Source organism: Filicampus tigris, chromosome 19 (genome assembly GCF_054856515.1).
Source record: "Filicampus tigris isolate MCC_2025a chromosome 19, RoL_Ftig_1.0, whole genome shotgun sequence".
In the NCBI taxonomy this organism is placed as follows: Eukaryota; Metazoa; Chordata; class Actinopteri; order Syngnathiformes; family Syngnathidae; genus Filicampus; species Filicampus tigris.
The window spans coordinates 2690425-2717093 of record NC_141235.1 but is presented as its reverse complement, the minus strand read 5'-3'; the positions used below and the strand labels follow the sequence as shown (position 1 = coordinate 2717093).

At 44.8% G+C, this 26669-nt stretch overlaps 1 protein-coding gene and 1 long non-coding RNA gene across 3 annotated transcripts in view; one reads left to right on the top strand and one right to left on the bottom strand.

The window, feature by feature from the left end:
* Positions 1–26669, top strand: part of LOC147128849 (uncharacterized) — a 51402-nt gene that overhangs the window by 22858 nt on the left and 1875 nt on the right. Inside the window, exon 5 of one of the 2 annotated variants that reach the window (XR_015082769.1) lies at positions 15611–15862. The exons of the other annotated variant lie outside the window; for it this stretch is intronic. This is a non-coding gene — a long non-coding RNA (uncharacterized LOC147128849). Of the gene's footprint in view, positions 1–15610; positions 15863–26669 lie in introns of those variants that run through there. 2 annotated transcript variants of the gene reach the window in all.
* On the bottom strand, positions 1096–25958 carry tbkbp1 (TBK1 binding protein 1). The gene is made up of 10 exons (XM_086017591.1): positions 25567–25958; positions 16802–17059; positions 12935–13060; positions 11573–11677; positions 11354–11501; positions 10450–10652; positions 9410–9471; positions 7089–7204; positions 5181–5947; positions 1096–4193 (listed from the first exon to the last, which is right to left on the bottom strand). Exons 2-10 carry the CDS (start codon positions 17048–17050, stop codon positions 4065–4067), a joined length of 1905 nt encoding a protein of 634 aa, XP_085873717.1. The 5' UTR covers positions 17051–17059; positions 25567–25958; the 3' UTR covers positions 1096–4064.

Below are 26669 nucleotides of genomic sequence, written 5' to 3'. Positions count from 1 at the left end.
TGCATATTTACGAGCCTCGCTAATTATGAACTTGTTGGAGATCAAACGAGGAGAACCTATTAGAAGAGTCCGAACTGGCCTATAATACACGACTACTTCATATTTATAAGACACAAAAACAATATACCAACCAAAGCACCACTGAAGCTCAGATCATGCCCGAAAATACGACTTCAGGACATTACATTTAATGTAGTTTCGGGTAACCTATTTAGCTACATGAGACATTCAAAATATTAGCAACAAATCACACACGGTTATTAATGTTGTCTGTCCATTAAAAGTCAACATTACTATCTTTGTAAAGGCTGAGCTGAAAAATGAAAGACATTTTTTTTTCTTGTATTGGATTTCGTTATGTTGGGTACCTAATGAAGTGGCCAGTGAGTGAATGTACTGTCAAATGTTTATCATGGCAGAAGAGTTGTGCCCTCAAGGGCAATGTTAAAAACAGCCTACTTGAACACCTGGACTTTTTTCTAGGTTAATCAGAGGCACTTTAAACGGCGGCAGATGAGCAAAACGAGTTTGAATGCGATTGGTTAATCCTGAACACAGCCACGCCTCCAGTTACAAGAAGGTGTGCACACTAATGCAACCACATTATCTTAGTTGTTTTTACAGGTCAAATGAATAGTACTGAAAGTTTTGCAATGATTTTTGAAATGTAGTTTTTGTGACGTTGGATGGAATTAGGAACACTTCCAAATAGCACGTCTTGGATCAAAACCTTCAGGCTGCTATTAGAAAGCAAAAAAAATAAATGTCAGGAAAAGCCTACTAGAACATCTGAACTTTATTGGAGGTTATTTGGAGCCACTTTAAATGGTGGCATCGTTGTTCTTAATCCCATTTAACATGAGCTTGCATGTGACTGGGTAATTCAGAATTCCCAGTTATGAGGGTGTGTTGACTTATGCAACTACATTTTAGTTTTATTTTTACTTCCTAGGATTTTTTTTCTAATTGAGTTCCAGAGGTTATAGAAAAGATTTCTTGTATTGTAGAGTCACAACATTACCAATGTGCGAACATATGAAGGAGAAACTAGTGAGGTTTTTAAAAAGCGAATTGAAATTGAATTGAGCCAAGGAGGCGAGTTCCAGTGCAAGTTTATTGGGTGGACTATTTACAGACACGGGAAGGAAAACAAAAACAAAAAAAGGTGACATCGAGATGTCCCGTTACGTCTCCGTTGGCAGCATTGTGTCATGTTGTGAAACGTCATCACAATCAGGTAAAAGCCGTTTGGTCTCCTGAGTGGGGGAAACGTCGTGGGAAAGCATGATTTCTTCCTCTGCTTGGATTTTTGAGTTCTCCTGAGTCAACGTAGAAATAAAGAAAACGAAAAGAAACCAACGGGTGTGCACACAACCAGGGCAAGTTTCTTCGCGTAGGCGGCACAGAAAATAACAAATCGTATTCGCTGATAATTGGCACGCGTGGTTGTCAAAGTTTGGGAGAAAAGTTGAAGTCGGATTGATGACAAGCCAGGTAAACACTTTCTGATAATCGAGACCAAGTTGAGAAACGTCACCTTTTTTCCGATGAGGTCCCATTACACTGAGCAACAACACATTTATTGTCTAAGACAGGGATGGGCAACTTAGCCGATAGCCACACTCTGGGTTACTCCTCGATAAATTAAAAAAAGGAAAAAAAATTGTTTTTTGGAAGATTTTTTGGGGGGGGGGTTTACAAAACTCCCTCACGATTTCCCCAATGGGTATCAATTATATGTGAATTTTCACACGTATTTTGTCCCCGTTTCAAAATGGTAGTTTAGTCCTAAATCTGGTTAGTAAGTGCGTGGCCACTCTATGTGCTCCCTCGTAAGCGCTGGTGGAACAATTGCCCATCCCTGGTGTAGGATTATTATTTCATGTTTATTTATTTTCTTGGCCAATTTAGGACAATTTTGATGTACTGAATCCAAATATCACACTGGTTTTGCTCAATCAAGTCAACTTTGGGATATACGACCATTTAGGTGTTTTGTTTACATGTATGGGTCGTAGTTGACGCTTTATTTACTGTATTTGTAGATTTTTCAATGTCTACTTAATTTGCTGTGTTTATTTACAGGCACAGGATCAGAGTCTACTATTAGGTTTAAAATAAGCAACATTTCTAACATTTAGTTAATAAGGAATCTTTTTTTTTCTCTTAAAAATCTCAGATGACAAAATCAAGGAATAACGTGGCAAAAATGTCATCGATTTAGTAAGAAAATCAGATTTTTAAAAAATTGCATTTAAAAACCTGACCCGAACAAGAGATACTGACGTCATTTTCGGATTCAACGATGCAGAATTGTCCTGTAATTGACGGCCATTGCACTTTTTTTTTTTTTTTTTTAATGCCCGCATCATCTGCAGTGATGTCATCATCCTGCAACGTGCATGGCAGCAAAGTAGCCCTTTCAAAAAAAAAAAAAGAAAAAAAAAGTGTTAATTTTTTTTTTCTTTTTACTTTGGGATCTTCACGCCAGCAAACGTTACTAAATCGTTTTTTGCGGACGCAACGTTAAGATGACGGTCAAAAAAATAAATAAATAAAAATGCACCCTCCAACAAGACGGTACCTCTAATCGGCCGGAAGTGGTCATGTGACCGACAAAACCTCAGATGAGCTGACATCAGTGTTCTTATCAAGGTTTACCAGCAGATCAAGAAGAAGTTGCTTCTCAAAATTGTTGACTTTCTTTTCTTTTTCTTTTTTTTTTTCTCTTTGTTGTTGAAGTGGGCGGTGGGCCGACATCGTGTTGTGTGGGTACACTAGATGGACAAAAGTATTGGGATTGGGACACCTCCACGAAGTGAGGAAAACCCCCCAAACTTTTGAATGAGAGTGTGTACGTTTAGTATTTGAATTTAATTGAGTGGATAATTAGCCAAATAATTGAAAAGTAATTTATAAACAATACAATTGAAAACTAATTTCATTATTCAAATGAGCAATTTCAAATGCAATTTAAAACAACATTTTAAGTAGGCTACTTTAGTCAAATAAGCACATTTACATATGCAGTTAAATATGTTGTAATTAAATACTTGGGTAATTACAATTACATTTTAAATACAATTTTAAAATACACGAGGTTGCATACTACGCATACGTGTAGCTGTTTTTTTTTGTTTTTTTATAAGGCCATTTTTAAAAACTAAAATAGTTTGCCCATGCCTGGATTCAATAACTGACCCAATACTTTTGTCCACAGTGTTTTTTTTTTTCTTTAGGAAGACTCCCAGTGCAACTTGTCTGTGTTTTTCTGTACAGTGCGTGAACGTTTGTGTCACAAGCCTCAAACGTGCTGCAAAAATATAAATTGTTTTCGGGGGTTTTTTTTTTTGCCTTGACAAATTTACAATATAAATAATATCTTCACGTATATAAGGGGGCTTGAGACAGACACACGGCAGAAGCTAAAAACTAGCATAAAGTGCTAAGATACTTTTTTTTTTTTTTTTTCTCTTCTTTAAACAGGCCGCAAGCGTAAAAGGTATAACGTGAGTACAAATGTTCATGTTTCATGCCGGACGCATCCGTCTTTAAAGCTTGAACGGTGAAGGTGACACCAACATGCAGAGCCACTGGACCGCCGTGATTTGTAAAGACATGGAAAACAAAACAAAGCAGAAAGCCACAGAAAAAGCACGGGACGGGACTCACAAATCCAAAAGATGGAGCCGTGCACCGGAGAAAAAACAAAACAAAAAAAAACACAGGTGGCCATCTTGCTTGGTCGTAGGTTTGCAAAATTCCGGAAATTGGAAACTTTCCCCGGGAATTAATGGGAATTTATTGGAATAGACCGGGAAGGCAAAACAAAATCTCATCTTGACTCTACCTTCTCATTAAATTATGCTAAATTTCCTGTCATTCCCATTGAAAGTTTCCAATTTGGAATATATCAAGAATCTCTCAGTTTAAATTCCCGTGGAAATTTACTTGCAACTTTCCGAAAAATGTCCTACCCCACTCGGTCATTTAAGTTTGAAAAAAAAAGAAATCAGATAAATTCCTGCAACCCTCTGACGGTGGTCCTCCGGTCGCTATGGCGATCAGATCTTGCTGTTCTCCAGGTGGGAGTCAATGTGCTTGATGAGGGCGTCGTCGGGGTAACCGACGGGGAACATCAGCTGGCACAGCGGGCAGCTCCGCACGTCGCTCTCCTCCGTCTCCATCCAGAGCTGCCGAGCGACACAGGTGGCCGGTTAGACGCCGACGTGGTCGCAGGCCAACTTTACGCATCGCGCGCGCCCTCGTGTGAGTCACAACGACTGCTCTGCACGTGGAAATAAGACCCGGCGAGTCGATAATGACTCACTCATGCTATCTCTGAGCTCACGCTATCGCCTTTAAAGCGAAAGTCAACGCAAACTTTTTTTTTTTTTTTTTAAGAATATGTTTTATGCAAGCCCACTAGTTGAAACAGGGCACTCTGATAAATATTGCATTTGTGGAATAAGTGTTAATACACTCGTTTTTAGCCATCTCCGGGGGCGGCCATTTTGTCTTCTGTCGACTGAAAGTGACATCACAACTGCTCACAATGACCAATCACGACTGACCTGTTTTCTGAATCTGAGCCGCTAATACGTTCTCCTCTCATCATCTCAAATACCAAAGTTCAACTTGACTCATTATTAACTTTATACTATTTATCCTGCTCATCTAAAAATAGATGTGCAACTATTTCGAAATATTTTAAATGATTTCATTTTTGTCTTTATTGAGTCCACTTTATTGAGCAGCCGTCACTGACTTGAAACCACAAACTCGTCTATGGCCTTTCACATATATGTTAGCATTGAGCTAGCTGACTTTCATTTGCCGAAATTATACGGTTGGGCCGAACATTTTGGTGTTTAAATATCGAATGTTTAAGTATTTTGTTTGATGAGTCAAATTTATGGTGAACGTACGACTGGGAGTGACATTCAAACACGTCAAGCAAGTGCGAGCCAGAGTGCGCTCAGGAATTTTTTTTAAAGTGGGTTATAAGAAGTTGAATGGGTCTGGAACATATCCAACCGGATAAAATGAAAAGCGTCCTACCCCCAAAATAAAGAATTTAGGTTGTCTATAGATACCACATGTTAGCGACATTTTTTTTAGCATGCTAACAAGGCTAGCTCGCAGAAATACAAACGCAAACATGGAGGGTCAACACTCACATTGATGGAGGGCCACGACTGAGCATGCTCGGCCGATATGTAGCCGGGCTGGGGGTGGCAGCCCATGGCGTTGGGGCACTGGGGGGCGGGGAAGGTTGAGCAGGACGCCGGACCCCTCATGGTGCCCCCGGGCACGGCGGCGGAGAGCACGCCCAGCGTCCTGGGCGGGCTGATGGGATGCGGGCAGGTCCACTCCTCCTCGTCTTCGGAAGACTGCGGCGGCGGCGGGGGCGGGGCCTGCGTGGAGGGCGGCGCCGGCTCAAAGCGCAGGGGAAAGGGCATCTCCCTGGGGTGGCGCATGGCGCTCTCATCTCCCCCGCCGACGCCCTGGTGGGGCGACGACGCCCCTCTGTGCTGCGGGCCGCCGTGAGGCGAGTGCTGGGACGTCTGTTTGGGGTAGCCCTCCGCAAAGGGGCGGGGCTTAGGCAGCGTGGACACGGCGTCCAGCGAGAAGCGCGGCGGGCACTGGTACGCCGACGGGTCGGTCACTTCCGAGTAGCTGCGGCGGCCCTGGAAGCTGGCGCGGAGGTGCTGGCTGGGCGGGCGGCACGAGTACGAGGCCGGGCCCGCCTCGCCGACGTCCAGCAGGGGCGAGCGGCGGTGCGTGTCGGGCGAGAGGCGCTGCAGCACGGGCGAGCGCCGCTGCTGGATGGGCGAGTGGTGCGCGGGCGGCTGCGGCGCCACCGGCGAGTGGCGCTGGGAGATGGGCGAGTGGCGCTGGGAGCCGGGCGAGTGGCGCTGGTGGTGGATGGGAGAGTGCAGCTGGACTGCAACCACACCGTTAGCGCACATCAGTTTTTGTAGGACTTTTGAGAGTTCCGCGCAAAAATTTCACATTTTGCGCACCAAAAATTGCCATTCATTCCCAATGTCACATTCAACAAACAGGTTTCACATCGTTCCAGCTCAAAATTAAAAAAAAAAAAATCAATTCACCTCTTCAACATTTCTCAACACTTTCATGCACACCAAAATGTCCTCATTTTTGACCAAAAATTACCCAAATTCACATATTCAACATTCATCACTTCTTTTCCCACATTCATTCATTGATTCACACCATTTCACCATCTTTCTTCAACATCACAAAAATTAACACACGGCAATATTTTACATTTTCCACCAATAAAATTGCCACCAAAAAAAAAAAAATATTCATTCCCTCATGACACCTTCAACAAAAACAGATTTGCATCATTTGAAATTCCAAACATTCCGCCCATTCAGTTCACCTTGGGAACGATCTTCAATCTGCTAACAATTCCTATTTTCCCCCCAAAATCAACAATTGCACCACAAAAACGAATCCAAAATACGATCGAATCGAACACATTTTTGTCTTTCTACTCTAATTTCAGATCATTCCAACTTCATACCGTTCAACTTTAACCCTGCCGCAAAACGTTGTCAAAATTTTAAAATAAAATCCCATTTTTTTGTTTGTTTGCCTTTCATTTCTATATCTTTTGGCCGATTCAAACCGTTTCAACTTGAATCCGTCCTTCATATCCCTACCACAAAATTTCCACGTATTGACCACCAGTTTGCACGCATATGCGCCGATTGTAATGCTCCGCTCATTGTACATCATCCACATCATTTCCTGTCTTTTCATTCAGCCTTTCAGCCTTTACTTGCAATTTCTTCCGATTTTTTTTGCGGGGTTTTTTTTTTTTTTTTTTTTTCTGCAGCGTTTTTTCTACATCTGCTGTTATCTAGCGAAAGCACATGTCTGATGCTTCCTGAAAAAGGAGACGCGTTCTCTGCCATCAGATGGGCGGAGGTGTCAAAAGGGAGGTGTTGACACCCCGCGCCGCTCCTTGAACGCGCTCGCGTGCATTCGACGTTGCGCATATGAACGCGCCGATCTTCGAGCGTCTCCGTCGCGCGTCTTTGCGGTTGGCTCACCGGGGCTGTGCTGCTCTTGCGAGGCCTTCCTCAGGATCTCCGTCTGCTTGGAGCTCAGCGCTCGCAGGCGACTCAGCTCCTCCGTCAGCTCCGTGTAGGCCAGCGCCAAGTTGACCCTGGAGGAAGAAAAAAAAAAAAAAAAAAAAGAAAAACAAATCGGGACACGCACGTAGGGACGCCTTTCCGTTATTTTCCATCATTGAACCGCACTATGACATCATTGCCTAAAACTAAATGGAGGACAAACGATCATCCCAAAACGCTTAAATGCCATCGCAAACTCATCCTACAAAGATTCTCCTTAAAAAATAAATGGCTTACAGATGATAACACCCCTCAACGGCCCGGGCTAAACTTGGCTCCTCCCAAATAGGATATAATGTGAGTAGTCTCTGTCAAAATGCATGCGCTCAGCATACTTCCGTGACACAAATGACTACTTTCCTATCGGCCCAGGTTTTGGCGACAAAACTGCGAATAGGTGTTGTTTTTGTTTGGCAAATAGTTGAGGAAAGGTTCCGCGGGGAGAAAAAAAAAAAAATTCCCAGCTGCATGTGGGGTTCACATCAAAAGTTGTCTTTTTTTCTTTTTTTTTTTTTTTGTATCGGCGCTCACGAGATGGCGTAAAATGAAGCGGCCTGCCTTAAAAGACGTCTTTCCAATCGGACGGCAGACCCTCATTGATGAGGTTGTGATTCCACATGACGCGCGCGCACACACACGCGCGCACGTTTCACAGAATTTGACTCATGCAGGGTGACGACGCTGATTACAAGAAGCCATTTGACTGCAAAGATCACCAGCTTTGACTCATTTCTTCAATCAGGAATTTGACGTTTCTTAAAGTATTTCGTGTTTTCTGGAAACACTGTCGGCACTTTTTTCGCCCTCGCTGCTTTGTACCAAAAAGTCGTACAATTTAGAAAAAAAAGGAAATCGGGCGCTAGAGCATGGTTGGACAAACCATGGAACTGTTTTTGTTTTCCCCCCCAAAATGATTAACCATGTCGATTTTTTTTTTTTTTTTTTTTGTATAATTATTGCCTTTTTACACTTTGGGGTAGTAAAGGGGTGACCATTTAAAAAGGTCATGACAAATAAAAAGGTCATCACGCCCACTACTGGCTCTTTACTGGCCAGCTTGAGATGAATCATAGCTCAACCCCCAACATTCACCGGGGGTCTCTTTTTTTTGGTGGGGTACGTGCACACATACATCCTTTCATTTTCTCAATTACTTGTTTTACAAATAGTTTCCTTGCGCACTAAAAACAGTTGGGTAAAAAATAACACCATTTTGGGTCAAAAATGGACCGATCCATAACTTGGGTCAATTTGACCCAACTTTCTTGGTTGTTTTCTGCAAAAACAACCCCAAAAATGGGCTGTTGTGTACAAAACAATGCAAAAAAAAAAACGTGGGTCAAATTGACCCAATTTGTGTATCGGTCCATTTTTGACCCAAAATGGTGTTATTTTTTATAAAATGTGGCTTTTGAACAGCCGTCTTGGGACAACCGCCTCCAAAATATGATAAGAAAAAATAAATAAGAAGTAAAGTATACAAAAGTATTTGGACACCTTGCAGGGAAGTTTGCTGGGGACAAAAATGTGGTGTTTGGACAAAAGTAGTGCGACCCACGCAGGATGGGCAACGTGAAGAAAATGTGGGCAAAAATATTCAAACACTTTTAGAAAATTGAGCGGAGGGAAAAAAAAAAAAAGGAATTTGGACAAATGCTTTGGGACACCTGCAAGAAGTGAACAATTAAAAAGTGTGGTCATATTTACTATAAATTACATCTTCTGAGTCTCGTCTCAAGAGTTGCGCCGTTTACACTAAATGTTCTAAATTACAAGAAGGCTTCGGGGGGCTCTCAGTGGGAGGATATGCAAGCAGTGAGTAAAACCAAGCAATGGCAGTGGCCTGGAAAGGAAATCGAAAGGAGCCGCACACACACGCACTCACACACACACACACACACACAGTCATTCTTTACTTTCATGTTTCTACCCTTCAAACCTTTGTTGGCTTTCGCTGAGTGGGAGTCCGTTCACTCAAGTACCTGCGGTATGGTATTTTTTTTTTTTTTTCGCCAATTTCATTTTTAGTTTTGGGCTACGTTTTGTTATTATCCGGCCAATCACTGAACAAATGATTTCTTGAGGTTGACACATTTCAATTACAGGAAAAAAAAAAAAAAAAAAAAAAAAGAGCAGCTCAATGAACGTAGCGACGGTTACAGGAGTGCTGGCCGTACTTTGCCCCACCGCGCTTTCCATCTCGGTCCATCCTTGCCCGCCCCCCTCCCTTCACTTACTGCTCGTCTCCCACCTTCTTGATCCACTCCACGTCGCACTGCTTGCACGGCGACGACATCTCCTGCCAAAGTAGGGCGTGAAATTAGCTTAGGCTGCGCGCCGCAGAGGCAAAAAAAAAACCCCACGAGTGATCGATTTCTTTATTTTTTATTATGAATGTATGTATTTTGGGGGACAAGATAAACACACAGGAAATACCCTCCATACCCAAGCACCTATGTTGGACTGTGGGGTGGGGGAGGAGCTTCATTTAGTCGGGAAATAGCTTTGGCTAATTGAAGAAAAAAAAAAAAACATCGATTAGTGCCGCTCCAACTGCTGTGTCCATCTTGGCCATCTAGATCCTCTCTCAGCTCATCGGTACAGCACTAATATTAGTCTTTCTATGCAGAGGATGAAGAATATGACTAAGTACTGTTATATTGTCTGTCTACGTTGCAACGTTTGTGTTCACGCTGCAGCTTAACGCTTTAAAGCGCCTCAACGCAGATGCGTTTTAGCATTAGCATCGAGCTAGCGGACTGAAAGGTCAGCTTTGTGATTTTGAATACACAAGGTTGGATTAGGCAACCACTGCGAGGCAACGGTGGTAAGAAGAGACCACAGATGAGGGTCTAAACATACATGAAAATTCATGAAACTTTGCAGCCACATCAGGCCTGGCAATTAAACAGAATCCATATGTGAGAGGTTTGTTGTGCCCTTTTCCCCAAATTCCAATTCCAGCGTGCCAGCACCCCAACGTACTCACCTGCGAGGGCACGTCATAGCCGTTCGCAGCTGTTTTATGTTTAGTTTGACAGTAAACTTCCACGAGCTCTCATATCAAGTCTGCGCTAGCAAGTAAAAGCAAAAAAAAAAAATGCCGTATTCAGAAATATTGTATTATTTTTAATTCCACTGTATGCTAGTGAGAGATGAAGCTCAGCCAAAAAAACCAAAAAAACTTGCTGGAATCTTTTTCAAAGCTTTTTTGGCCTCAGCACAAAATGAAGCAAATCTCAGAAGGGGTAAAAAAAAAAACTCGGCTGTCTCTCACCCGGTCCCGCTGGCCGCCCTGCAGCTGCCTCACGTCCTCCTTGAGGCGCTCGCACTGCGCCTTCAGCTCCTCCTCCCGCTGGCACGCCCCCTGCGCCTCGTGCCGCGCCCCCTCCAGCTCGGCCTCCAGCCGCTGCACCTTCAGGTCGGACAGCGCGTCCAGGCTGCGCGAGCTCTGCAGCGTCATGGCGGGACAGTCCAGCACTGGATGGAAATGACGGGGGGGAAAAAAAAGGAACAAAAAGTATTGGGGACACCAACAGGAAGGGAGGACACATGTGGAGTTTGGACAAAAGTATCGAGACGCTGACAAAAAGTGAAAATGTGGCCGATGGACGACAGTATTGGGATACAAACAGGAAGTATGGACAAAAGTATTGGGACACCACCGTGAAGTGAAGATGATAGGGATGTAACGATTCACTCAAGCCCCGATTCGATTCCGTTTTCGATTTTCAGTTCCCCATTTTCGATTCGATTGGATTTTTAAAAAAATGGCTACCACGCTTGTCTCTGTGCACTAGTGTGGTTCTGCAGCCATCCACCAACGCAATACGCAGTGATGTTTGGCGCAAAAGCGTCATTTGATCTACACATTCAGAACGTGCCATGCATCTGGAATGAAAAAAGACATCATTTTCCAGATGAATTGAATCAACTCAATTCATTTTTCGATTAATTGAATCAATTAATCGGGGCGAATCGATTTTTAATCGATTTTCGATTCATCCCTAGAAAATAATGTATCTTTTTTTTTTTTTTTAAAGTCTTGGGACACCCCACAAGAAATGGAGGGAAAACGTGGAGTTTGGACAAAAATATTGGGACACGTATACAGGAAGTGTCTGAACGCAATTCGGACAAAAGTATCGGGACACCCTGAGTTGCCGGGCGCTGACACCCACTGTGCGCGTCGGGCCCCGCGTGCAGCTGCAGGTACTGCATGTCTTTGCTGTGCAGCTGCACGTTGAGCTTGTGCAGAGAATTGTCCCGTTGCCGCAGCGCCGCCTCCAGGCCCAGGATGCGCTCCACGTGCTTCTCCACCAGGCCCGTCTGCAAGCGCAATAGGTCACATGATCAACGGCGACAGCCACGCGAGCGGGCCCAGACGAGCGGACGGAGACCATCTTGTCCAGGTCCCTCTGGACGTTGCTCTTCTCCATGTGGATCTTCTCATAGGCCTGGATCACATCCTCCAGCTGCTCCTCGCGCTCCTTCCTCTTCTGCAGCTGCGGAGAGCAAAGACCAGCAAACGCAAAAGACTTTTTACTTCGCTTTGTCCAACTTCTCCACCAAGAAGAAGAAAACGGGAAAAAAAAAAAAACAAAAAAAAAGTCAGGCAACGAGAAAGAGGCCAGCAATGCAGCGAGGGAGATGTTGTGTAAGAGGAGGAGGTCCTTTTAGGACACGCAGCAGCTCCAATATGTTCGTCAGATTCAACACTTAACGCGTCCCAGGACGCTTTGCCTTGTTTGCAGCGCGCCCTCATTAGAAGACTTGCTCCACGTGAGTCAGTCACAAGCCGAACAGCCGCCGATTTCCTTTCCGCTTTCCTCTTCTGCTTCAAAACTCGAGCAGCAGCATGTGCCTGAAGTCAAGTCATCCAATTTTGATCGCAACCAAAGCAGGCGGGCCCATTCGGCAATAAATGCTACCGACAAATAAGGCAATTTCATAATAATAATATTTTTTTTTTAAAAAAGGACAAAAAAATGTGCAAATGGAGAAGGTAGAGACAGTGAAATTCAAGCATCGGTTGTACTAATGACCAGGCATGACTTGTCAAGCCTTCTTATGAAAATGCTTTCAAAAAGAAAATGAACTGAAACTAATAAAACAAACTAAGCTAACTATGTCAAAGCAAAAATGTCCTTTGTTTTCATCTTTGTCAATTAATGTCATATGTCAGCTTTCGGGCTTCATTTTTAACCGATTTTTTCCAGTATTCTCTGTACAGAAGGCGGAAGGTCAAACAGCCTTTTGGGAGTTGTAGTTTATTGAATATTACCTTACATTTTCTTTATCGCTATATATCAAAAAGATAACTACAAAACAAAGTATTCCTAAAAACAACCTAAATGATGAAAACTGCTCAATACACTAATTGAAACTAAGAAACAAAAGTCCAAACGAAACGAAAAGTAACGATTAAGAAAACCCCCAAACCATTTGAACCCTAGTCCTAAATCAATTGGAGCCTATAGCAAATCCTAAAATTGCTTCACGTCATCTGGCTTGCAAACATTTCTGTTGCTCTCTACCGCCCTCTAGCGGTCTTCACCGGTCACATGACGCTGCTTCCCTTCTCATGTCTTCTTCACACTGCAGCCGTCTGGGTCCCTTTGCTATGTGGAAAAACCCGTCGAGTGTGGCTGCCGCGGGTGCCCGTTCACACATTTAGATAGCTAGCCAATTCACAACCTCTGGTGGGAATTTGAAGAAAAAAATGTGCTTAATTTTCCTCAAAGTCTGGCCCGCTTCCCCACCTCGTGCGTGAGGATGTTGACCCGCTGCTGCAGGTTGTCGTTCTCCGAGTGCAGCAGGGCCGTCTCTTTGCTCTCGAAGGAGCAGTACGAGTTGGCGTCCTCGCCGAACTCGCTGATCATCGGGAACTGGCAACGCACAGCGGGAGATGCGCCGATTAGAAAATGGACGATAAAAATTTTATTTCACAGAAAATAATCCAGTACTAAAACTAATAGAACTTCAACTTAAAAGTAGCATTTTTGACAAGAAACAAAAAGACAACAGCAAACAAATCTGTGCCAACTCTGACTACATTTGAAAAAGAAAAGGCAAAATGATATGAAAAAAAAAAAAACTATCATGTAAAATCCCGAATGACTCTGGTGAAAAGTTGTACAAAAATCTGCAGAAAAATCACCCAGCTACTTGATGACTCTTTTATTTGGTTTGCTCTGCATTTGGAGCAAAAATAGACTGGATTTTTTTTTTTTTTTTTTTCGTGGATAAATACACACATGGGGGTGTAGTGCGGATTTGTTGTGTGTGTGTGCTATGTATATATTTCAAGCGTGAATTTACACGCTGTGACTGCGTAGGGGTCCATTGACGGAGCTCTGTGGTGAAAAACAACACGTGGTACTCGTGTTGCTACTCTCGATTTCTCTTTGGGGAAGACGCATCATTGTCAGCGAACTAACACATAAATACAATGACAACAACATAACCTGCCGTGAGGCAGACGAGCAAACCACTCGCACACTGCGCTGCCCCTCATTAAATATGATTCTTTTATTTCCTAGTTTGTAGTTTTACAAAGTAACAAAATGTACACTTTTAATCAAACTTTTCAGTTCAGTTTGCTCAATGCAAGCGACCCGGCCTACACGTTTTTGTACAGCAACAAACAATCAGACAATATAAAAGTACTCATGGGCATATATTCTTTATCCTCCGCAAAGAACGAGTCATGTTACTGCAGCTTACTGGGTCGCTTAAAATAGTTGTGAAACTCTTTTTGGTTTGTGTCTGCGTGATTGCATTCTACTGCCCCCGGTGGCCAAGTCACACACACCAGATGGAGCCCCAATCATGATGCACGAATAGTTTCAATTTTCAAAATAAAACACCCAAATTGCATGATGATTCCAAAAGTAAACTGTTCATATCATTCCGATTCAACCACCACCAAATTTCAAAGTAAAAGCCCCCAAAAGTTTTTACCCCCCAAAATTTGTTTCAACTTTAAACTGTCTGACTTAATCCTGTTCCGATTTTGTTTCTAAATTGCAGAATAAAATCCCAATTTTTTTTTCTCCATCTAATTTCTTACTATTTTGACTCATTCAAACTGCTCAGTTGATTCCTATCCCAAATATTTTTCAAATGTAACCCTCTCAAGCACATTGCTCACCACAGCTATTTAAAAGTTGCCCTCGCCTATATTCATTAATCCCCCCCCAAAAAAATCTTTATACTATAAATCATATCACCAAATCATAATTCATGCATAAAAGGGTCAAAAACAATTTATTTATTATTGTTTTGTTTTTTTTGTTTTTTTACTTTTTGGGACCAATTTTCCATACAAGTGAAGCCTGCATGTCAGTTAGAAAAACAACCTTCACTAAACTATGCATGCAGCAAATGTGAACTTGCGCAATAACGTATATTTATATATGCCGGGTGAGTGAGTGCTGCGTGCGAAATGTACATGAGTGCAGTCGGAGAGTTAAAGTGGACTCGTTCCCAACATGAGAGACGTGTTATGTAAGCAACATAAACGAGCGCATTTGCATTTAGAATGCCTTCCGTCAGCTTGGGGCATTTTATTTTGTTTTTTTTTTTTTACTCAACCCCCCCCCCCCCCCCTTTTCCCCCTTTCGCTCTGTGCGCCGGCCGCGTGAGGACTGCCTTTAACTACCTTTTTCCATTTAGCCAAACTGCTTCCTTCCTGTCTTTGCTCAGTTAAACAGCGAAAGGCACTGAGGGGCCCCAGAGACCAAACCCGCCAAAACGCACAACTCCAACAAAAAGAAAGTACAACAAGAGTGCATCTTGAGCACGAAATATCTTCTTTTTTTTTTTTTTTTTTTTTTTTCTAAAGTGGTGAATCATGTGGTGAGACGAAGCTTCAGCCCCCGCCAGCTCCACCCGCACCCCCCAGCCCACCCTCTAAATACTTATCTGCCTCTGTGGGCTTTGAGCACACTTGCTAACAGGATTATGTGTAGTGCTCTTGTCGAGGGAGTAAATAATAAAAAAAAAAAAAAAAAAATCCTCTTAGTCCCAGTAGGTGGATTATTATTCATTATTTGGGTTGAGGAAAACATCTTGAGGAAAACCTCTGTGTAAATCTATTCATTTGCTTTCTATGGCACCTCCATAGGGCCTATGCCTGCTGAATTTGGGCCAGAGGCGGAGTACCCCTTGGACCGGTTGCCAGTCCACGGCAGTTCTTGCTTGCGAGCTGGCGTGCAGCAATTCGGGGGGGGGGGGGGGGGGGTGGTTAACGGCGAGAGCCGGCGTAATGGAATGGCGTGGGAGGGAGAGAAGAAAGCAGGCAGAACGCTAAAAGAAAAAGGGGGGGCGGAGCGTTTTCTATTTGGAGGAGGATGCGGGGTGTGGGAATGAACGAGCAAAGCGAAGGGAAAGAAAGAAAAAAAAAAAAAAAAAAAAGTCTGCCGGTGTTTTTCCAGGAAGTCCTGGATGAGGAAGACATTTTCGTTGCTGAGGGCGTCTGAGGCCACGTTGACGATGACGAAGTGCGCGCAACGCTGGCTGTGATAGATTGGGACGGCGTTGCTATGGCAACCACCCACATGGACGGGGCTCATTGCTGGAAAGCAATGGAGTGGGGGTGAAAGCGGACCCCTTGCGGAGCCGTGGCTCTGTCCGGGGTGCTGAAGGTGCAACATTTCAATTGAATTCAATTGGATAACACACAACCAGGCGCTTCACACATTAAAGTTGATAGAAAGTGACAAATATATCCTGAAAAATTTGACACACCACAGAAAAAAAAAAAAAAAAAGGGAATTTGAATGTAGGGCTGAACAGTTTTGAAAAGGAGTCTCATTGTGATTGGGGGCTTTTCCCTCCTCAATATTGCGATTGCGATTTAATATGCGATTATTTCTTTCAAGGCCGCAAAAATAGATTCACTGCCTGGCGGCTGCGATACAACATCGACATCAACGTCGACGTCATCAACAGCGCCAGCATGCATTTGTTCCTTTCAAATCGTCCATAGTTTGTCCACGTACAAATATGTTTTCGGAAGGCGTGAAGAAGAGTTGCCATCTGCTGTGAGTCATGTGACGACCTCCTGACTCCTTTTTTAGTTGTAAATATTTTTCCTTTTTTTGTTTCTTTTTTTTTTTTTTTTCCGCCTCCGCGTCGAAAGAGCGTGATGTGTCTCTCGGTTAAAAACAAGCTGTCGGATTTATTCCCTGTGGTGGCGGCCATCAGAAAGCCCACAAGGTGGCAAAAATACTCATGCCTTGAGATAAGAGTGCCTTGGTTTGAGAGATTGGGAGGTTTTTTTTTTATATGCATGCACTTCAGACCCCCGCCACTAGACGGCAGCAGCAAACATCCCATATCCTGGCCACCATCATTGCCTTTGCAGTCGCAGGTCAATGTCAGTTGGTGGCGCTAATGTGTCATTAAGCTGGTTTGCCAACCGCCAAATAGACACCACAGAAGAAGAGCAAGGGTGTGTTGTGCTAGCATTCCCTGTACTGGAAGCTACATTTAACGTAAATCAATTGAAAAAGCAGAAGTTAAAAAAAAAAAGCAGCCAGCCTATTTTGAGCAAGTGATGAGTAGAAAGTACAGATGCCCGTTTTCAATCCGCCCCGAAGCAAGCGGGCGAGTAAGGCGCTCACCTTGATCTCGTAGAGCTTCAGCTTCCTCTTGATGCTGCTGTTCTCGCGCTCCAGGCCGCCCAGCCGGCTCTTGATGTCCTGGTAGGCGGCGATCAGGGCGAAGTGCGAGGCCGAGTAGACGTCGGCGGCGGGGAGGGGCGGCGAGCGCCACCCCACGCCGCCGCAGCCGTCCTCCTTCAGGCCCCCGCCGCCCTCGCCGGCCCCGCCCAGCAGGCCCAGCTCGCCGCCGCTGCCGAACAGAGACTGCATGGCCTCAACCTGAACGCACACGCGCACACACACTCATTAAATATGAACCAATTTGCTTTCAAAGGAGACGCAAGCACATCTGAGGGGGACTAAATTTGGCAGGGGGGGACTCGATAGACTCTTGACCTTTATATACAGTAATCGCCTGCTGTTTGTTGGCAACAGGGATTTGGCCTTTGCGCGGAAAGCAAAAAAAATCATAAAAATTGGAGAAATCCACCTAAAATGTTTTATTGTAATTCAGGAATGAGTTTTGCAAACTGTGCATGTTCCGCTGGCTTAAACGTAGAGAGTGAGTAGAGTTCAGTTGTATTTAACTTTCAGGTACAATAATTTGCATCTCATCTTTAAGAACTGTTTTATTTAAAAAATATATTTAGGGACCATTTTGCTGCACCCTTTATGTGCAATTAATTTAATTATTTGACTATACTATTGCACAGTGTTAACATTCAAATTGTGCTCAGTGATATGATGCCTTGCAACATTTAATACGGTGGATGTGGTTCACAGGCTCCCTCTGGTGGTATACAAAAGAATGACTGAATTCATTGCTCAAACTACGTTTAATTACCGTAGCTTTTTTTTTTTTAATCCAACGCAATATATTTAAGTAGAGCTACGTTGTATTTAACACAAGTACAATACTTTTATATTTTCCGTATTTTTCTTAAATGTTATTGATATGTCGTACGAGTGGGCAGATGGCATCGGATTTTGAAGGTCTTTTAAAGAATCGGCCATGAAAAACAGTCCAATGCAATCCTATTTGATGCCAATAGAAAATTCCGTTTTGAAAGTGCACCAACCGAACTGCTGATATGTTAATGAGATGAAAGAGAAGCATCATTGATCGACTGGATGACCCCCTGCGATGACATCACTGGGGTTGGGTGAGCCAGCTGACTGGTCGCACGGGGCCCAGCCACTTGCCGCCGTTCCAGCCGCTCAGCGGCGTGAGCTAGCCGCCGCCCCCACAGCTATTTTGGTCTAGCTGCTTCCTCCATGCCGGTGCAGCATCAGGCCATCTGCGCCCCCCCCCGTCCCCTCCTCGGGCCCACCTAGCGGTGAACACATGGCGGCGGATGTGGCTAAATCCGTAGACATCGTGTTTACGTAGACCCCGCCTTGAGCGCCGACGACTTTCATTCATTTGCTGCTTGGAGATGTATCAAACGTTTTCCACTCAAATCCTGATCTCGTGGTAATCCATTGAGCAAAACATTTTTCAAAACAGCTTCTACCCACATGCTGTCAGACTCCTGAATAAATGACATCGCAGTCCGTCAACCACACTGTGCCATATTTTTTGCCTTTGTAATCCTATTCACTTGAATGTTTACACTGTGCAATAATCTGCATGTTTACACATTCAATAAATATTTCCATTTTGGCGCTAACTACTTATTTCTTGTGCCAAAATCGTATACCAAGCCTCTTTTTTGATTAAATTAGTATTTTAAATTGCATTTTTTTCTTCAGCATTTATCTTCCCTTCTTTCTTTTATATTTTCTTATATTCTTTGTACATGCGGGAGCAGACTAGCAAAGTACAATTTTCATCGCTACGATTGTGTTTTTACTGCAAGTATGACAAATAATCTTCAGTATTGAATTTTGCAAAGAAAATGAAAAAGCATGCTGTGGTCTGACGAGTCCACATATCCAATTATTTGGGGAAATTATGGAGGTCGTGTCCTCCGGGCGGGGGGCCATTGTGACTGCGAACCCAAACGTAAAATCGCCTCATAATACATTTACACAACAAATTCATGAATAACTACTTTTAAAATCACAGACCAGTAAAACTCTTTGTTCGAATATCATTACATTAATTTGAAAAGGGGGATTTGATGCTTGCAATATCTCAACTTTTTTTAAATTGCAATTTGGGTATTTTAGCGAAGAAAAAACATCAAGTCGATGCGCATGATTTGCGTTCTTGTGTAATCAGATGAACAGTTACGCGCGTTCCTGATTTGTTTCCCAAATATTTTATTGTGTGTGTATATTTGGAACACGGAGGCTCCAGTATCGATGCACTAATCCAATCCAGCGGATCCATACGCAGCGCCTCTGTGACCTTATTAAGTGAATCCGTCAAATGTTGTTTCACAGCTTGCGGGCACACCAAATGAAATGAATGCCACATCATTCGCTTTCCATGGCGCTTTTCCTAATAATTTACCATTATTGACTTATGGTTAGCTTTATAGATGTAAGATGTATTTTCATTATTTATTTATTTTTTTAGTTTTGTTAACAATAAATGACAACAACCAAAAACCTCTCACACACATAAAGTTAAGCCCGTATTAGGCAAAAAAAAAAAAAAAAAAAAAGTTCTGACGCAAAAACCTCCCTCACTACGTATACTTGCACAAACTTTACACACACACACACACGTGCCCAACTGCACACGTGCACATGCAACTGCATTTCTACGTTCGCACGTAAGCGGACGCCCACGCCGACGCCCACGCTCACGCTTTGTATATGCACCAGTTCATGCATTAAGCATTGAGGTGAGCAGCTGCCGTCCTCGCGCACGCACATGACTGATGCTCGCTTGAAGGAGGCGAGCGACGCATCGTCACACAAAAAGGCGCCTCGAATGCAAATTGCCCGCGCGAGCGTGTGCGCGCGCGCGCCCTGCTCGCACGTGCGCCTTTGTGCCAAAGTGTTTGCGATGAGTGCCGGCGCCCTTGTCCAAGGACGCAGTTCGGTTCGCCCTCTCTGACGCACACACTGGCAAAGATGCGCACGCACGCGCGCCCGCGCGCGCGCACTTGGAGGAGTCTGACCCGAGATCGGGAGTCCGAGGTGTGCTAACTCTGAAATGTGCTTAAATGCAAACAGGGCACTTTTGACTGTCATGTCATGTCATCTTCCAAACCGCTTATCCTATACAGGGTCGCGGGGAGTTGCTGGAGCCTATCCCAGCCGTCAACGGGCGAAGGCAGACTACACCCCGAACTGGTCGCCAGCCAGTCGCAGGGCACTTTTGACTGTCTGTTATTCCCAATTGCAGTGCATCTGCTTGGTGTCAATTGCTATTATCGTGGTAACCATGGCGACCCGTCAGTGTTCTCCTCCTCCCTCGGCCTGCTGCGTCTTGATCACGCGTGGCGGCATGAGCGATCGGAGCAATAACGACGTGACGGGCAATGCTGGAATGAAGGGCGACGCCAGTGTGCTCTTGTCGCCATCTAGTCATTAGATTAGACTGCAGGGTTTCATTAGCCGGTGTCATCAGCATGCCAATGTCTCCACCTACTTACTGGATGTCCTTCCAGATGTTAGACTGGAACTCTGCCTACAGTCGCTGTATTTCATTCAGAGAGTGTCATCTCTGCACTCTGTCTGCATCATGGATTTCATTCCAGATATTATACGGTGCCATCAGAAGTCTCTCTTACTGAGCTTCATTCCAGATGTGGGACTGGATCATCAGCACGCTCTTCTTGTCTCCGTTTATTGGATTTCATTGTAGGAATTAGACGGTTTCATCAGAATGTTCCTGTCTTTACACCTACTGCACTTCATTCCAGATAGTAGACATTTGTCATTTGCATGTTCTTGTCGCCCGTCTAGTTCCACAATTTCACTCCCGATGTTCGACCGGGTCACCAGGGCGCTCTTTTCTCCGTCCAGATATTAGAAATGATCATTGTCACGCTCTTGTCTGTCTACTTGCTGGATTTCATTCCAGGTAGTAGACGGCGTTATCAGAGTGATGTTGTTTCCGCCTGTTTTCCATCCAGTTATTAGCCGGCGTCATCAAAATGATCTTGTCTCCACTCACTGTTTTTCATTGCCGATATTAGGCCGCGTCGTCAGAATGCTCTCATCTCTTGTTTTACAGAATTCTATTCCACATATTAGACTGTCTCGGCTGCTCTCGTCTCCATTTTTAGTTACCATGAGCGCTGTTATTTTTTTTTTGTATCACCAATAACGAAACAAAACGTTGCAGGGACCTACTGGGAAGCGCGAGTGGATATTTTTAGGCGCTTCTCTGGGAATGTGGGCCGTCCGGCAAGCAACGACAGTCAAGTGGGTAACCTGCTTTTTTTTTTTCTTTTTTTTCTTCCTTCAAGGCACAAAAAAAAAAAAAAAATGAGTGTATCCCTGCTGAGCATGGACGTTTTTCCCGCAAGTACACTACCTTATCGCAGACTACAGAAACCAAGGGGAGCAGACGAGTGGGGAAATAGGCCTAGGATATTTTTCTTACCAAAAATAACACTTTGTGGCTGCCTACCGTTAGCATAGCAAGCGCGGTTTTCCCAGGCCACTCCAAGTATGTTTGGAAAAGAGAAGACGCGTTTTTGTGTTCACTGACGGGGCATTTTTCCAGCTCAAAAGCTGACGGATTTGCACATTCCTGTAACATCTCCATAGATTATTTTTTGTTGTTGTTGTTGTTGTTGTAGTTTCCTGGCCGTGAGTCAGTCCAACTTGTACAAGCAGCAACCTCCACCTCCCGACTTGCGAAAGAGCGCCTCGTTCGGCCTTTCGGGGTGTTCTTTGCCGCGTGAGCGATGGCCTTGCCTCCTCTGGCTTTTCTTTGTCTCGCCTCCTCCTCCTTCCTCCCGCCCCGCACGTTTCCCCCGCCTGCTCGGGTGCCTGCTTTGTCTTCTTTCCAGGTCGCCATGGTGACGGGAGGTTGCGGCGCCCGGCGACGGCCGGCGCTCCCGAGCACCTTCGCTCGGTCGTAACTCACAAAGGCGGCGGCGGCGGCGGCGGCGCTTTCGCGTCCTCTCCCCTGGATACTCGCTCTCGGAAGATCGTTAAGAAGGCAAAACGGAGGGAAGGGAGCCCGCGAGGTCGGCTGATAATTACAGCTAGTAATGGAGCAACGGACTGATCGACAGTCAGCGTGAGGGCGCGTATAGACAAATCTATTCATGACTCACAGATAAAAAGCAAGTGGGCAAGTGGCTTGAAACGCTCAAATTCAAGCCACAAATCCACTTTAGGAGTCGTCAGCTTGGCAAACAAGGGCTGGAAAGCCAAGAGCGTCCTTGCTTTATTCAAGACGTGACGTCTGGTTGTCATGCGGCTAACTTTAGAAGCAGTATTACGCACTACTGCACTTATTGTACCTCAAAGTCTGTGGACTTGTTGTGCAGTATCTGTATTTGATTTGTGGATGGTTGTTTTTAAAGGCGTACTTTTGTTAAGGTAAATACTACTCAATGCATACCGATACCGTAATGTTTTTTGGGGGGTTTTTTTGCGCACAAATACACAAAAAACACATTTCTAAAAAAAAAACTAAAACTAATACTAAAGCGAATAAAACCTAAATTGAAATGAAGCAATTGCAAAAAAAAAAAAAAGTAAAACTAATAAACACCTAACAAACGATCTGAAAATGAATTAAAGCTCAATTTAAAAAAACGTAGCTCAAAACAAACTAACTCATGAAAATTCCAAAACGATTATAACCCCCGGTTGTAAGGCAACTTATGCGTACGTAGATGAACAATGGACTGGCCGCCAGCCAATATCAGGGTACATAAGGTATAAAAAATAAAAAATAAAATTACTGTTCACTAGTTAAAGTCAGGACAGGTATGGACAAAAAAAAAAATGTCCTTTTGGAAGTGTGAGGCAGCCATGCTAAGCGAAAAAGGCGGCGAACCCGCAATCTGCACGCGAGCGTCTTCCCACTCGCTGCTGCTCACGGTGGAGGTGTTGTTTCCACAAATCATCAAAGAGTCGCTTTTGGCACGGGAGCAGCTTGGAGACGCGTGCGTCAGCGTTTTCTCGGCGCAACGCGAGCCGCCAGACTGCCACTGTCTGGCTGCATGTCACGTGCGCACTCAAAGAGATGCTCGGACTCCGACCGGGGAGACCCGAAAATCAATCCAGCGACAAACATCTGGAAAATGTGCACGGCGGTGTTTGATAGTCAGGGGAAATGACCATTTGTGGGCCCGCCCGCCCGTCAAGTGTGAAATTAAACGGGCAATAAAATCCAGTATTCATTCGGCATTGAAGGGTTTCAGTTGTGGTCGAGAGAGTTTCACTGGTTTTTTTTTACCATGAGAGGAGAAGTGTACGGAAGAGATTCCTGAGAGAGCATTTCAGTACCGTGTGCACTTGAAAACTCGCCTTTGTGTGTGTGAGTGAATAATTGTGTATGACATCGTTTTCAGTCGTATGTGTGAGAGCGTTTCAATAGCGCGCCCTCAGTGACGTCGCTCTCATACAAAGAGTCTTCGTTGCATCGGCGGATCTCGGATCTCTCTTTTTCTTCTTCTGGAGTTTGTCAAAGCGTCTTACATAAAGCGCTTTCTTGTACTTACTCTCACGTTGTACTACGAGAGCCGAGGGGCGGGCGGGCGGGCAACATACTGAGCGAGAGTTGAACACAGTCGAGAGAAATGAAATGATGCGAGCTTTACTTCTACTGTGTGTGCGCGTAGTTTGTGTGAGAGTGCGTGCGGCGTGCCCAGCAGTGCTGCTGCTGCGGCGGAGTGCGATAAGCGATCTCCTATGTTGTGTCCAAGCTCCGCCCCCTGAGCAGCCCCGACACAGCTGCTGAAAAGGGCATTCAGGTCAATTACGCAGCTAGCTATAGCTAGCTAGCGACAATATCAGCGATAGCTTTATTAGCACTTTTGGCGGTCAGTCCTAACTTGAGGAGTTTTTTCAAGATGGGTCGATTGATGGATGGATTGATTTTGCTTTGTGTTGCGCGCTAAAATGTAGCTTACAAGACACTCTACCACTAGATGGCGGCAGCGAACTTTACAACATTCCACCGTGATCAGTTGACAAGGTTACTTCGCAGTGAAAGTGATGTTTGTTGTGTCGTCTACTCACATTTTCCATTCATTTGAATTGGACGGGCACTGTTACCATACAATTGTTGAGCTAACATTTATTTGTATAAGCATCATTTTCGGGTTAGGGTTAGTCTCCTGACGTAATATGTTGTGGCATTGGCACGGCGAAAAAGTGCTTCGCACCTGTGTTGCATGCAGCCGAGCAACTAAGCTGCAAATGCACTGCCGACGAGAACGCCATCCCGTCAAACCAACGCTTAGTGCGGTTTTCTGTTTACTGCTTCACATCAGTGTTGCACGGCCCCCCCGCCCACCAGGGGTGCATAAACGGAAGCACCTGAGCAACAAGAACGAGGCCTGCTTGTTGACAGCTGTGCCGCCATTCAGCATCATTCCACCGAGCCGACACATCTGCTGCTTAGTGGGCAATTTTCTCACCCTGATTGCGTCAGTGCCACACGCGCACACACACACACACACACACACACACACGCACATGCACTCACAAATACAAAGGGGCAGCTGGCATCAAGCAGCTCAAAATAAAAGCTGACAAATCCTCTGCAATGACAACACTGAGTCCCCCCGCCCCAAAAAACAATCAATTACATCGGTAGTATCGTGCTACACGAACCCATCACCCAGAACACATGCTATTGAAGTTTGCAGTCGGAATCGACCCCCCGAAAAAAAAGGCGAATGACGGACAACGGAAGGGCACCCGTGCTGCACACAGATGACAAATAACGGACGCTCAGTTAGTTTTATTCACTTCCTGTGGCAGCTGACCCCTGCTCACTTAATTGGCAACCAAACTTGGAGGAGAGTCACCGGTGCAAAGACGGGACTTTTACGTAGTTTTACTCGAGAAAGTTGCTCAACCGCTTCATCGGAGGACCCCGAAATAATTTGCGCACTTTGCAAAGCCAAATTCGAATACCGTATTAGTTGTACGTCTTTGGTGTGTCGTTCAACAGTTATGTATTTCACAGGAAAAGCATCGTATTCAAGGGTCAAAGAAAGCAATTAAAACCGTCTTTGAATAGAAATAGAATTTTTTTCCCACATGAATTCCAAGATTTTACTCAAGTAGAGATATCTTTTCCAAGCTTCGTAAAAGATTATACTTGAAAAATACGACCAAGCACGATCAATTATGGAAAATATTGCGATAACATTAATTAGTTATAGTCGGCTTGCTGTGACGTCCTCGCAATGCTTCCCCATAACCACTAGGGGGTGTATTTCACCACTCCCCAGGTATTTTCTCTGATCCGTTAGGATCTCTATCCACAAGTAGTTGAGTCCCTCTGTTTGTTGATTCTTTTGTCATCATTCATGCCCGCAAAGTTCACCTTTGTGATTAACTTTGTGACGTTCAAGACTGGGTTGCTCAAGATGTTGTGAGCTCCTCTTGTCTCCTGCCTGCAACTACTCCAGTGCCAAACGTGGGCTACTTTTGCAGAGTGGCGCTCTCCATCCTCCCAAATATCATCCTGCCTGCGTATGCCACTCAAGTTGCAGTCATGTACTAAAAGCACGTAAAAATAATCATAAGGAGAAATATATTCCGAACGTTTTGTACCGTGACATGCCGCTGTGGGCGCGCGTGCGCGTGTCCACGAGTGTGTGTGTGCTGCGAGAGCAAGCCAACATGGCTGCGCGTCCACGAGCGACGTGGAGGTGCAAAGAGACGGGGATGAAATGTGAACTCACGCTTTGCTGCCGTGCAGGACCGATCCGCCGTGCGGGCCATGGCCGGGTGCAGCGTGCGGCAAGCGGGCACGTCGGCGCAAGAAAAGCCGCTCCTCCTCCTCCTCCTCCTCCTCCCAACTCCTCCTCCTCCTCCTCCTCCGCCTCCTCCTTCTTCTCCTCCTCTTGGCTCTCCGGAGCAGCAGAATGGAAGCGAGCGGGAGAGCCAAGCACGAGCACGCCGCCGGTAGTCGCTCGTGTGCGGCGCGGCTCAGCCTCACATCGCGCTCAGTGGATGATGATGAGGATGATGATGATGAGGATGAGGAGGAGGAGGAGGATGATGATGATGATGTCGCCGCGCGAATAGCTGCGTCAGTCTCTCTCGCTCTCGCCGGTGATGACGCCGTGTTCATTAAGAATGACGAAGGAAATGTTCCATATTTTGCATTTTGTATACTAGGCAACATACGCAAAATGAATGATGTCAACGCATGGATTGCGGAGACTTTTTTTTTGTGGGTCTACTCGTGATTGTCATGCCCACCACGTTTCATGATGTCAAGTGAAACCGACTTCAGGGGGCTGAATTTTCAAAACATTCCAAATCGGGAAATGACCAAAAACTGAGATGAAAAAGGCAGCATCAAAGCAAAATGGCAGAAAGCAAGAAAGAACCTCTGAGAATTAACAAATTGACACGAAAATGGCGACGTCGAGCCAACGTGGCAAACTAAGATAGACGCGTGCCAAATTTCAAAATGGCAAGCTCAAAAATAGTTAATAATGAAAGTTGTTTACACAAGTCACGTGTCCTGCTCTGCTTCTCACACACACACACACACACGCATCGTTGCATTTATTTTGACTACTATAATAACCTCTGATGAAGCTCGCATCACTTTGCCGCCACCACCACAGTGAAACCACACACACACACACACACGCACCCACACACACTATCATTAAATCTGCCATGACTACTAATAAGGTCTAATGAAGCTCACACTACTTTGTCACCGCCACAGCAGAACCTCACACACTCGCACACAAATTGTCTGTGTCGGAAAAACAAGAAGGCTTCCTCATGTGGACAAAAACTGTACCGCAAGTCTTATATGAACGTA

Excerpts from the sequence above, each read along its gene's own strand:
- tbkbp1 (XM_086017591.1), bottom strand. The coding sequence starts at position 17,050 with ATGCAGTCTCTGTTCGGCAGCGGCGGCGAGCTGGGCCTGCTGGGCGGG. Across the intron at positions 11,678-12,934 it reads TCAACATCCTCACGCACGAG|CTGCAGAAGAGGAAGGAGCG; the intron begins GTGGGGAAGCGG and ends TGCTCTCCGCAG. Across the intron at positions 4,194-5,180 it reads AGTCGTGGCCCTCCATCAAT|CTCTGGATGGAGACGGAGGA; the intron begins GTGAGTGTTGAC and ends GTCGCTCGGCAG.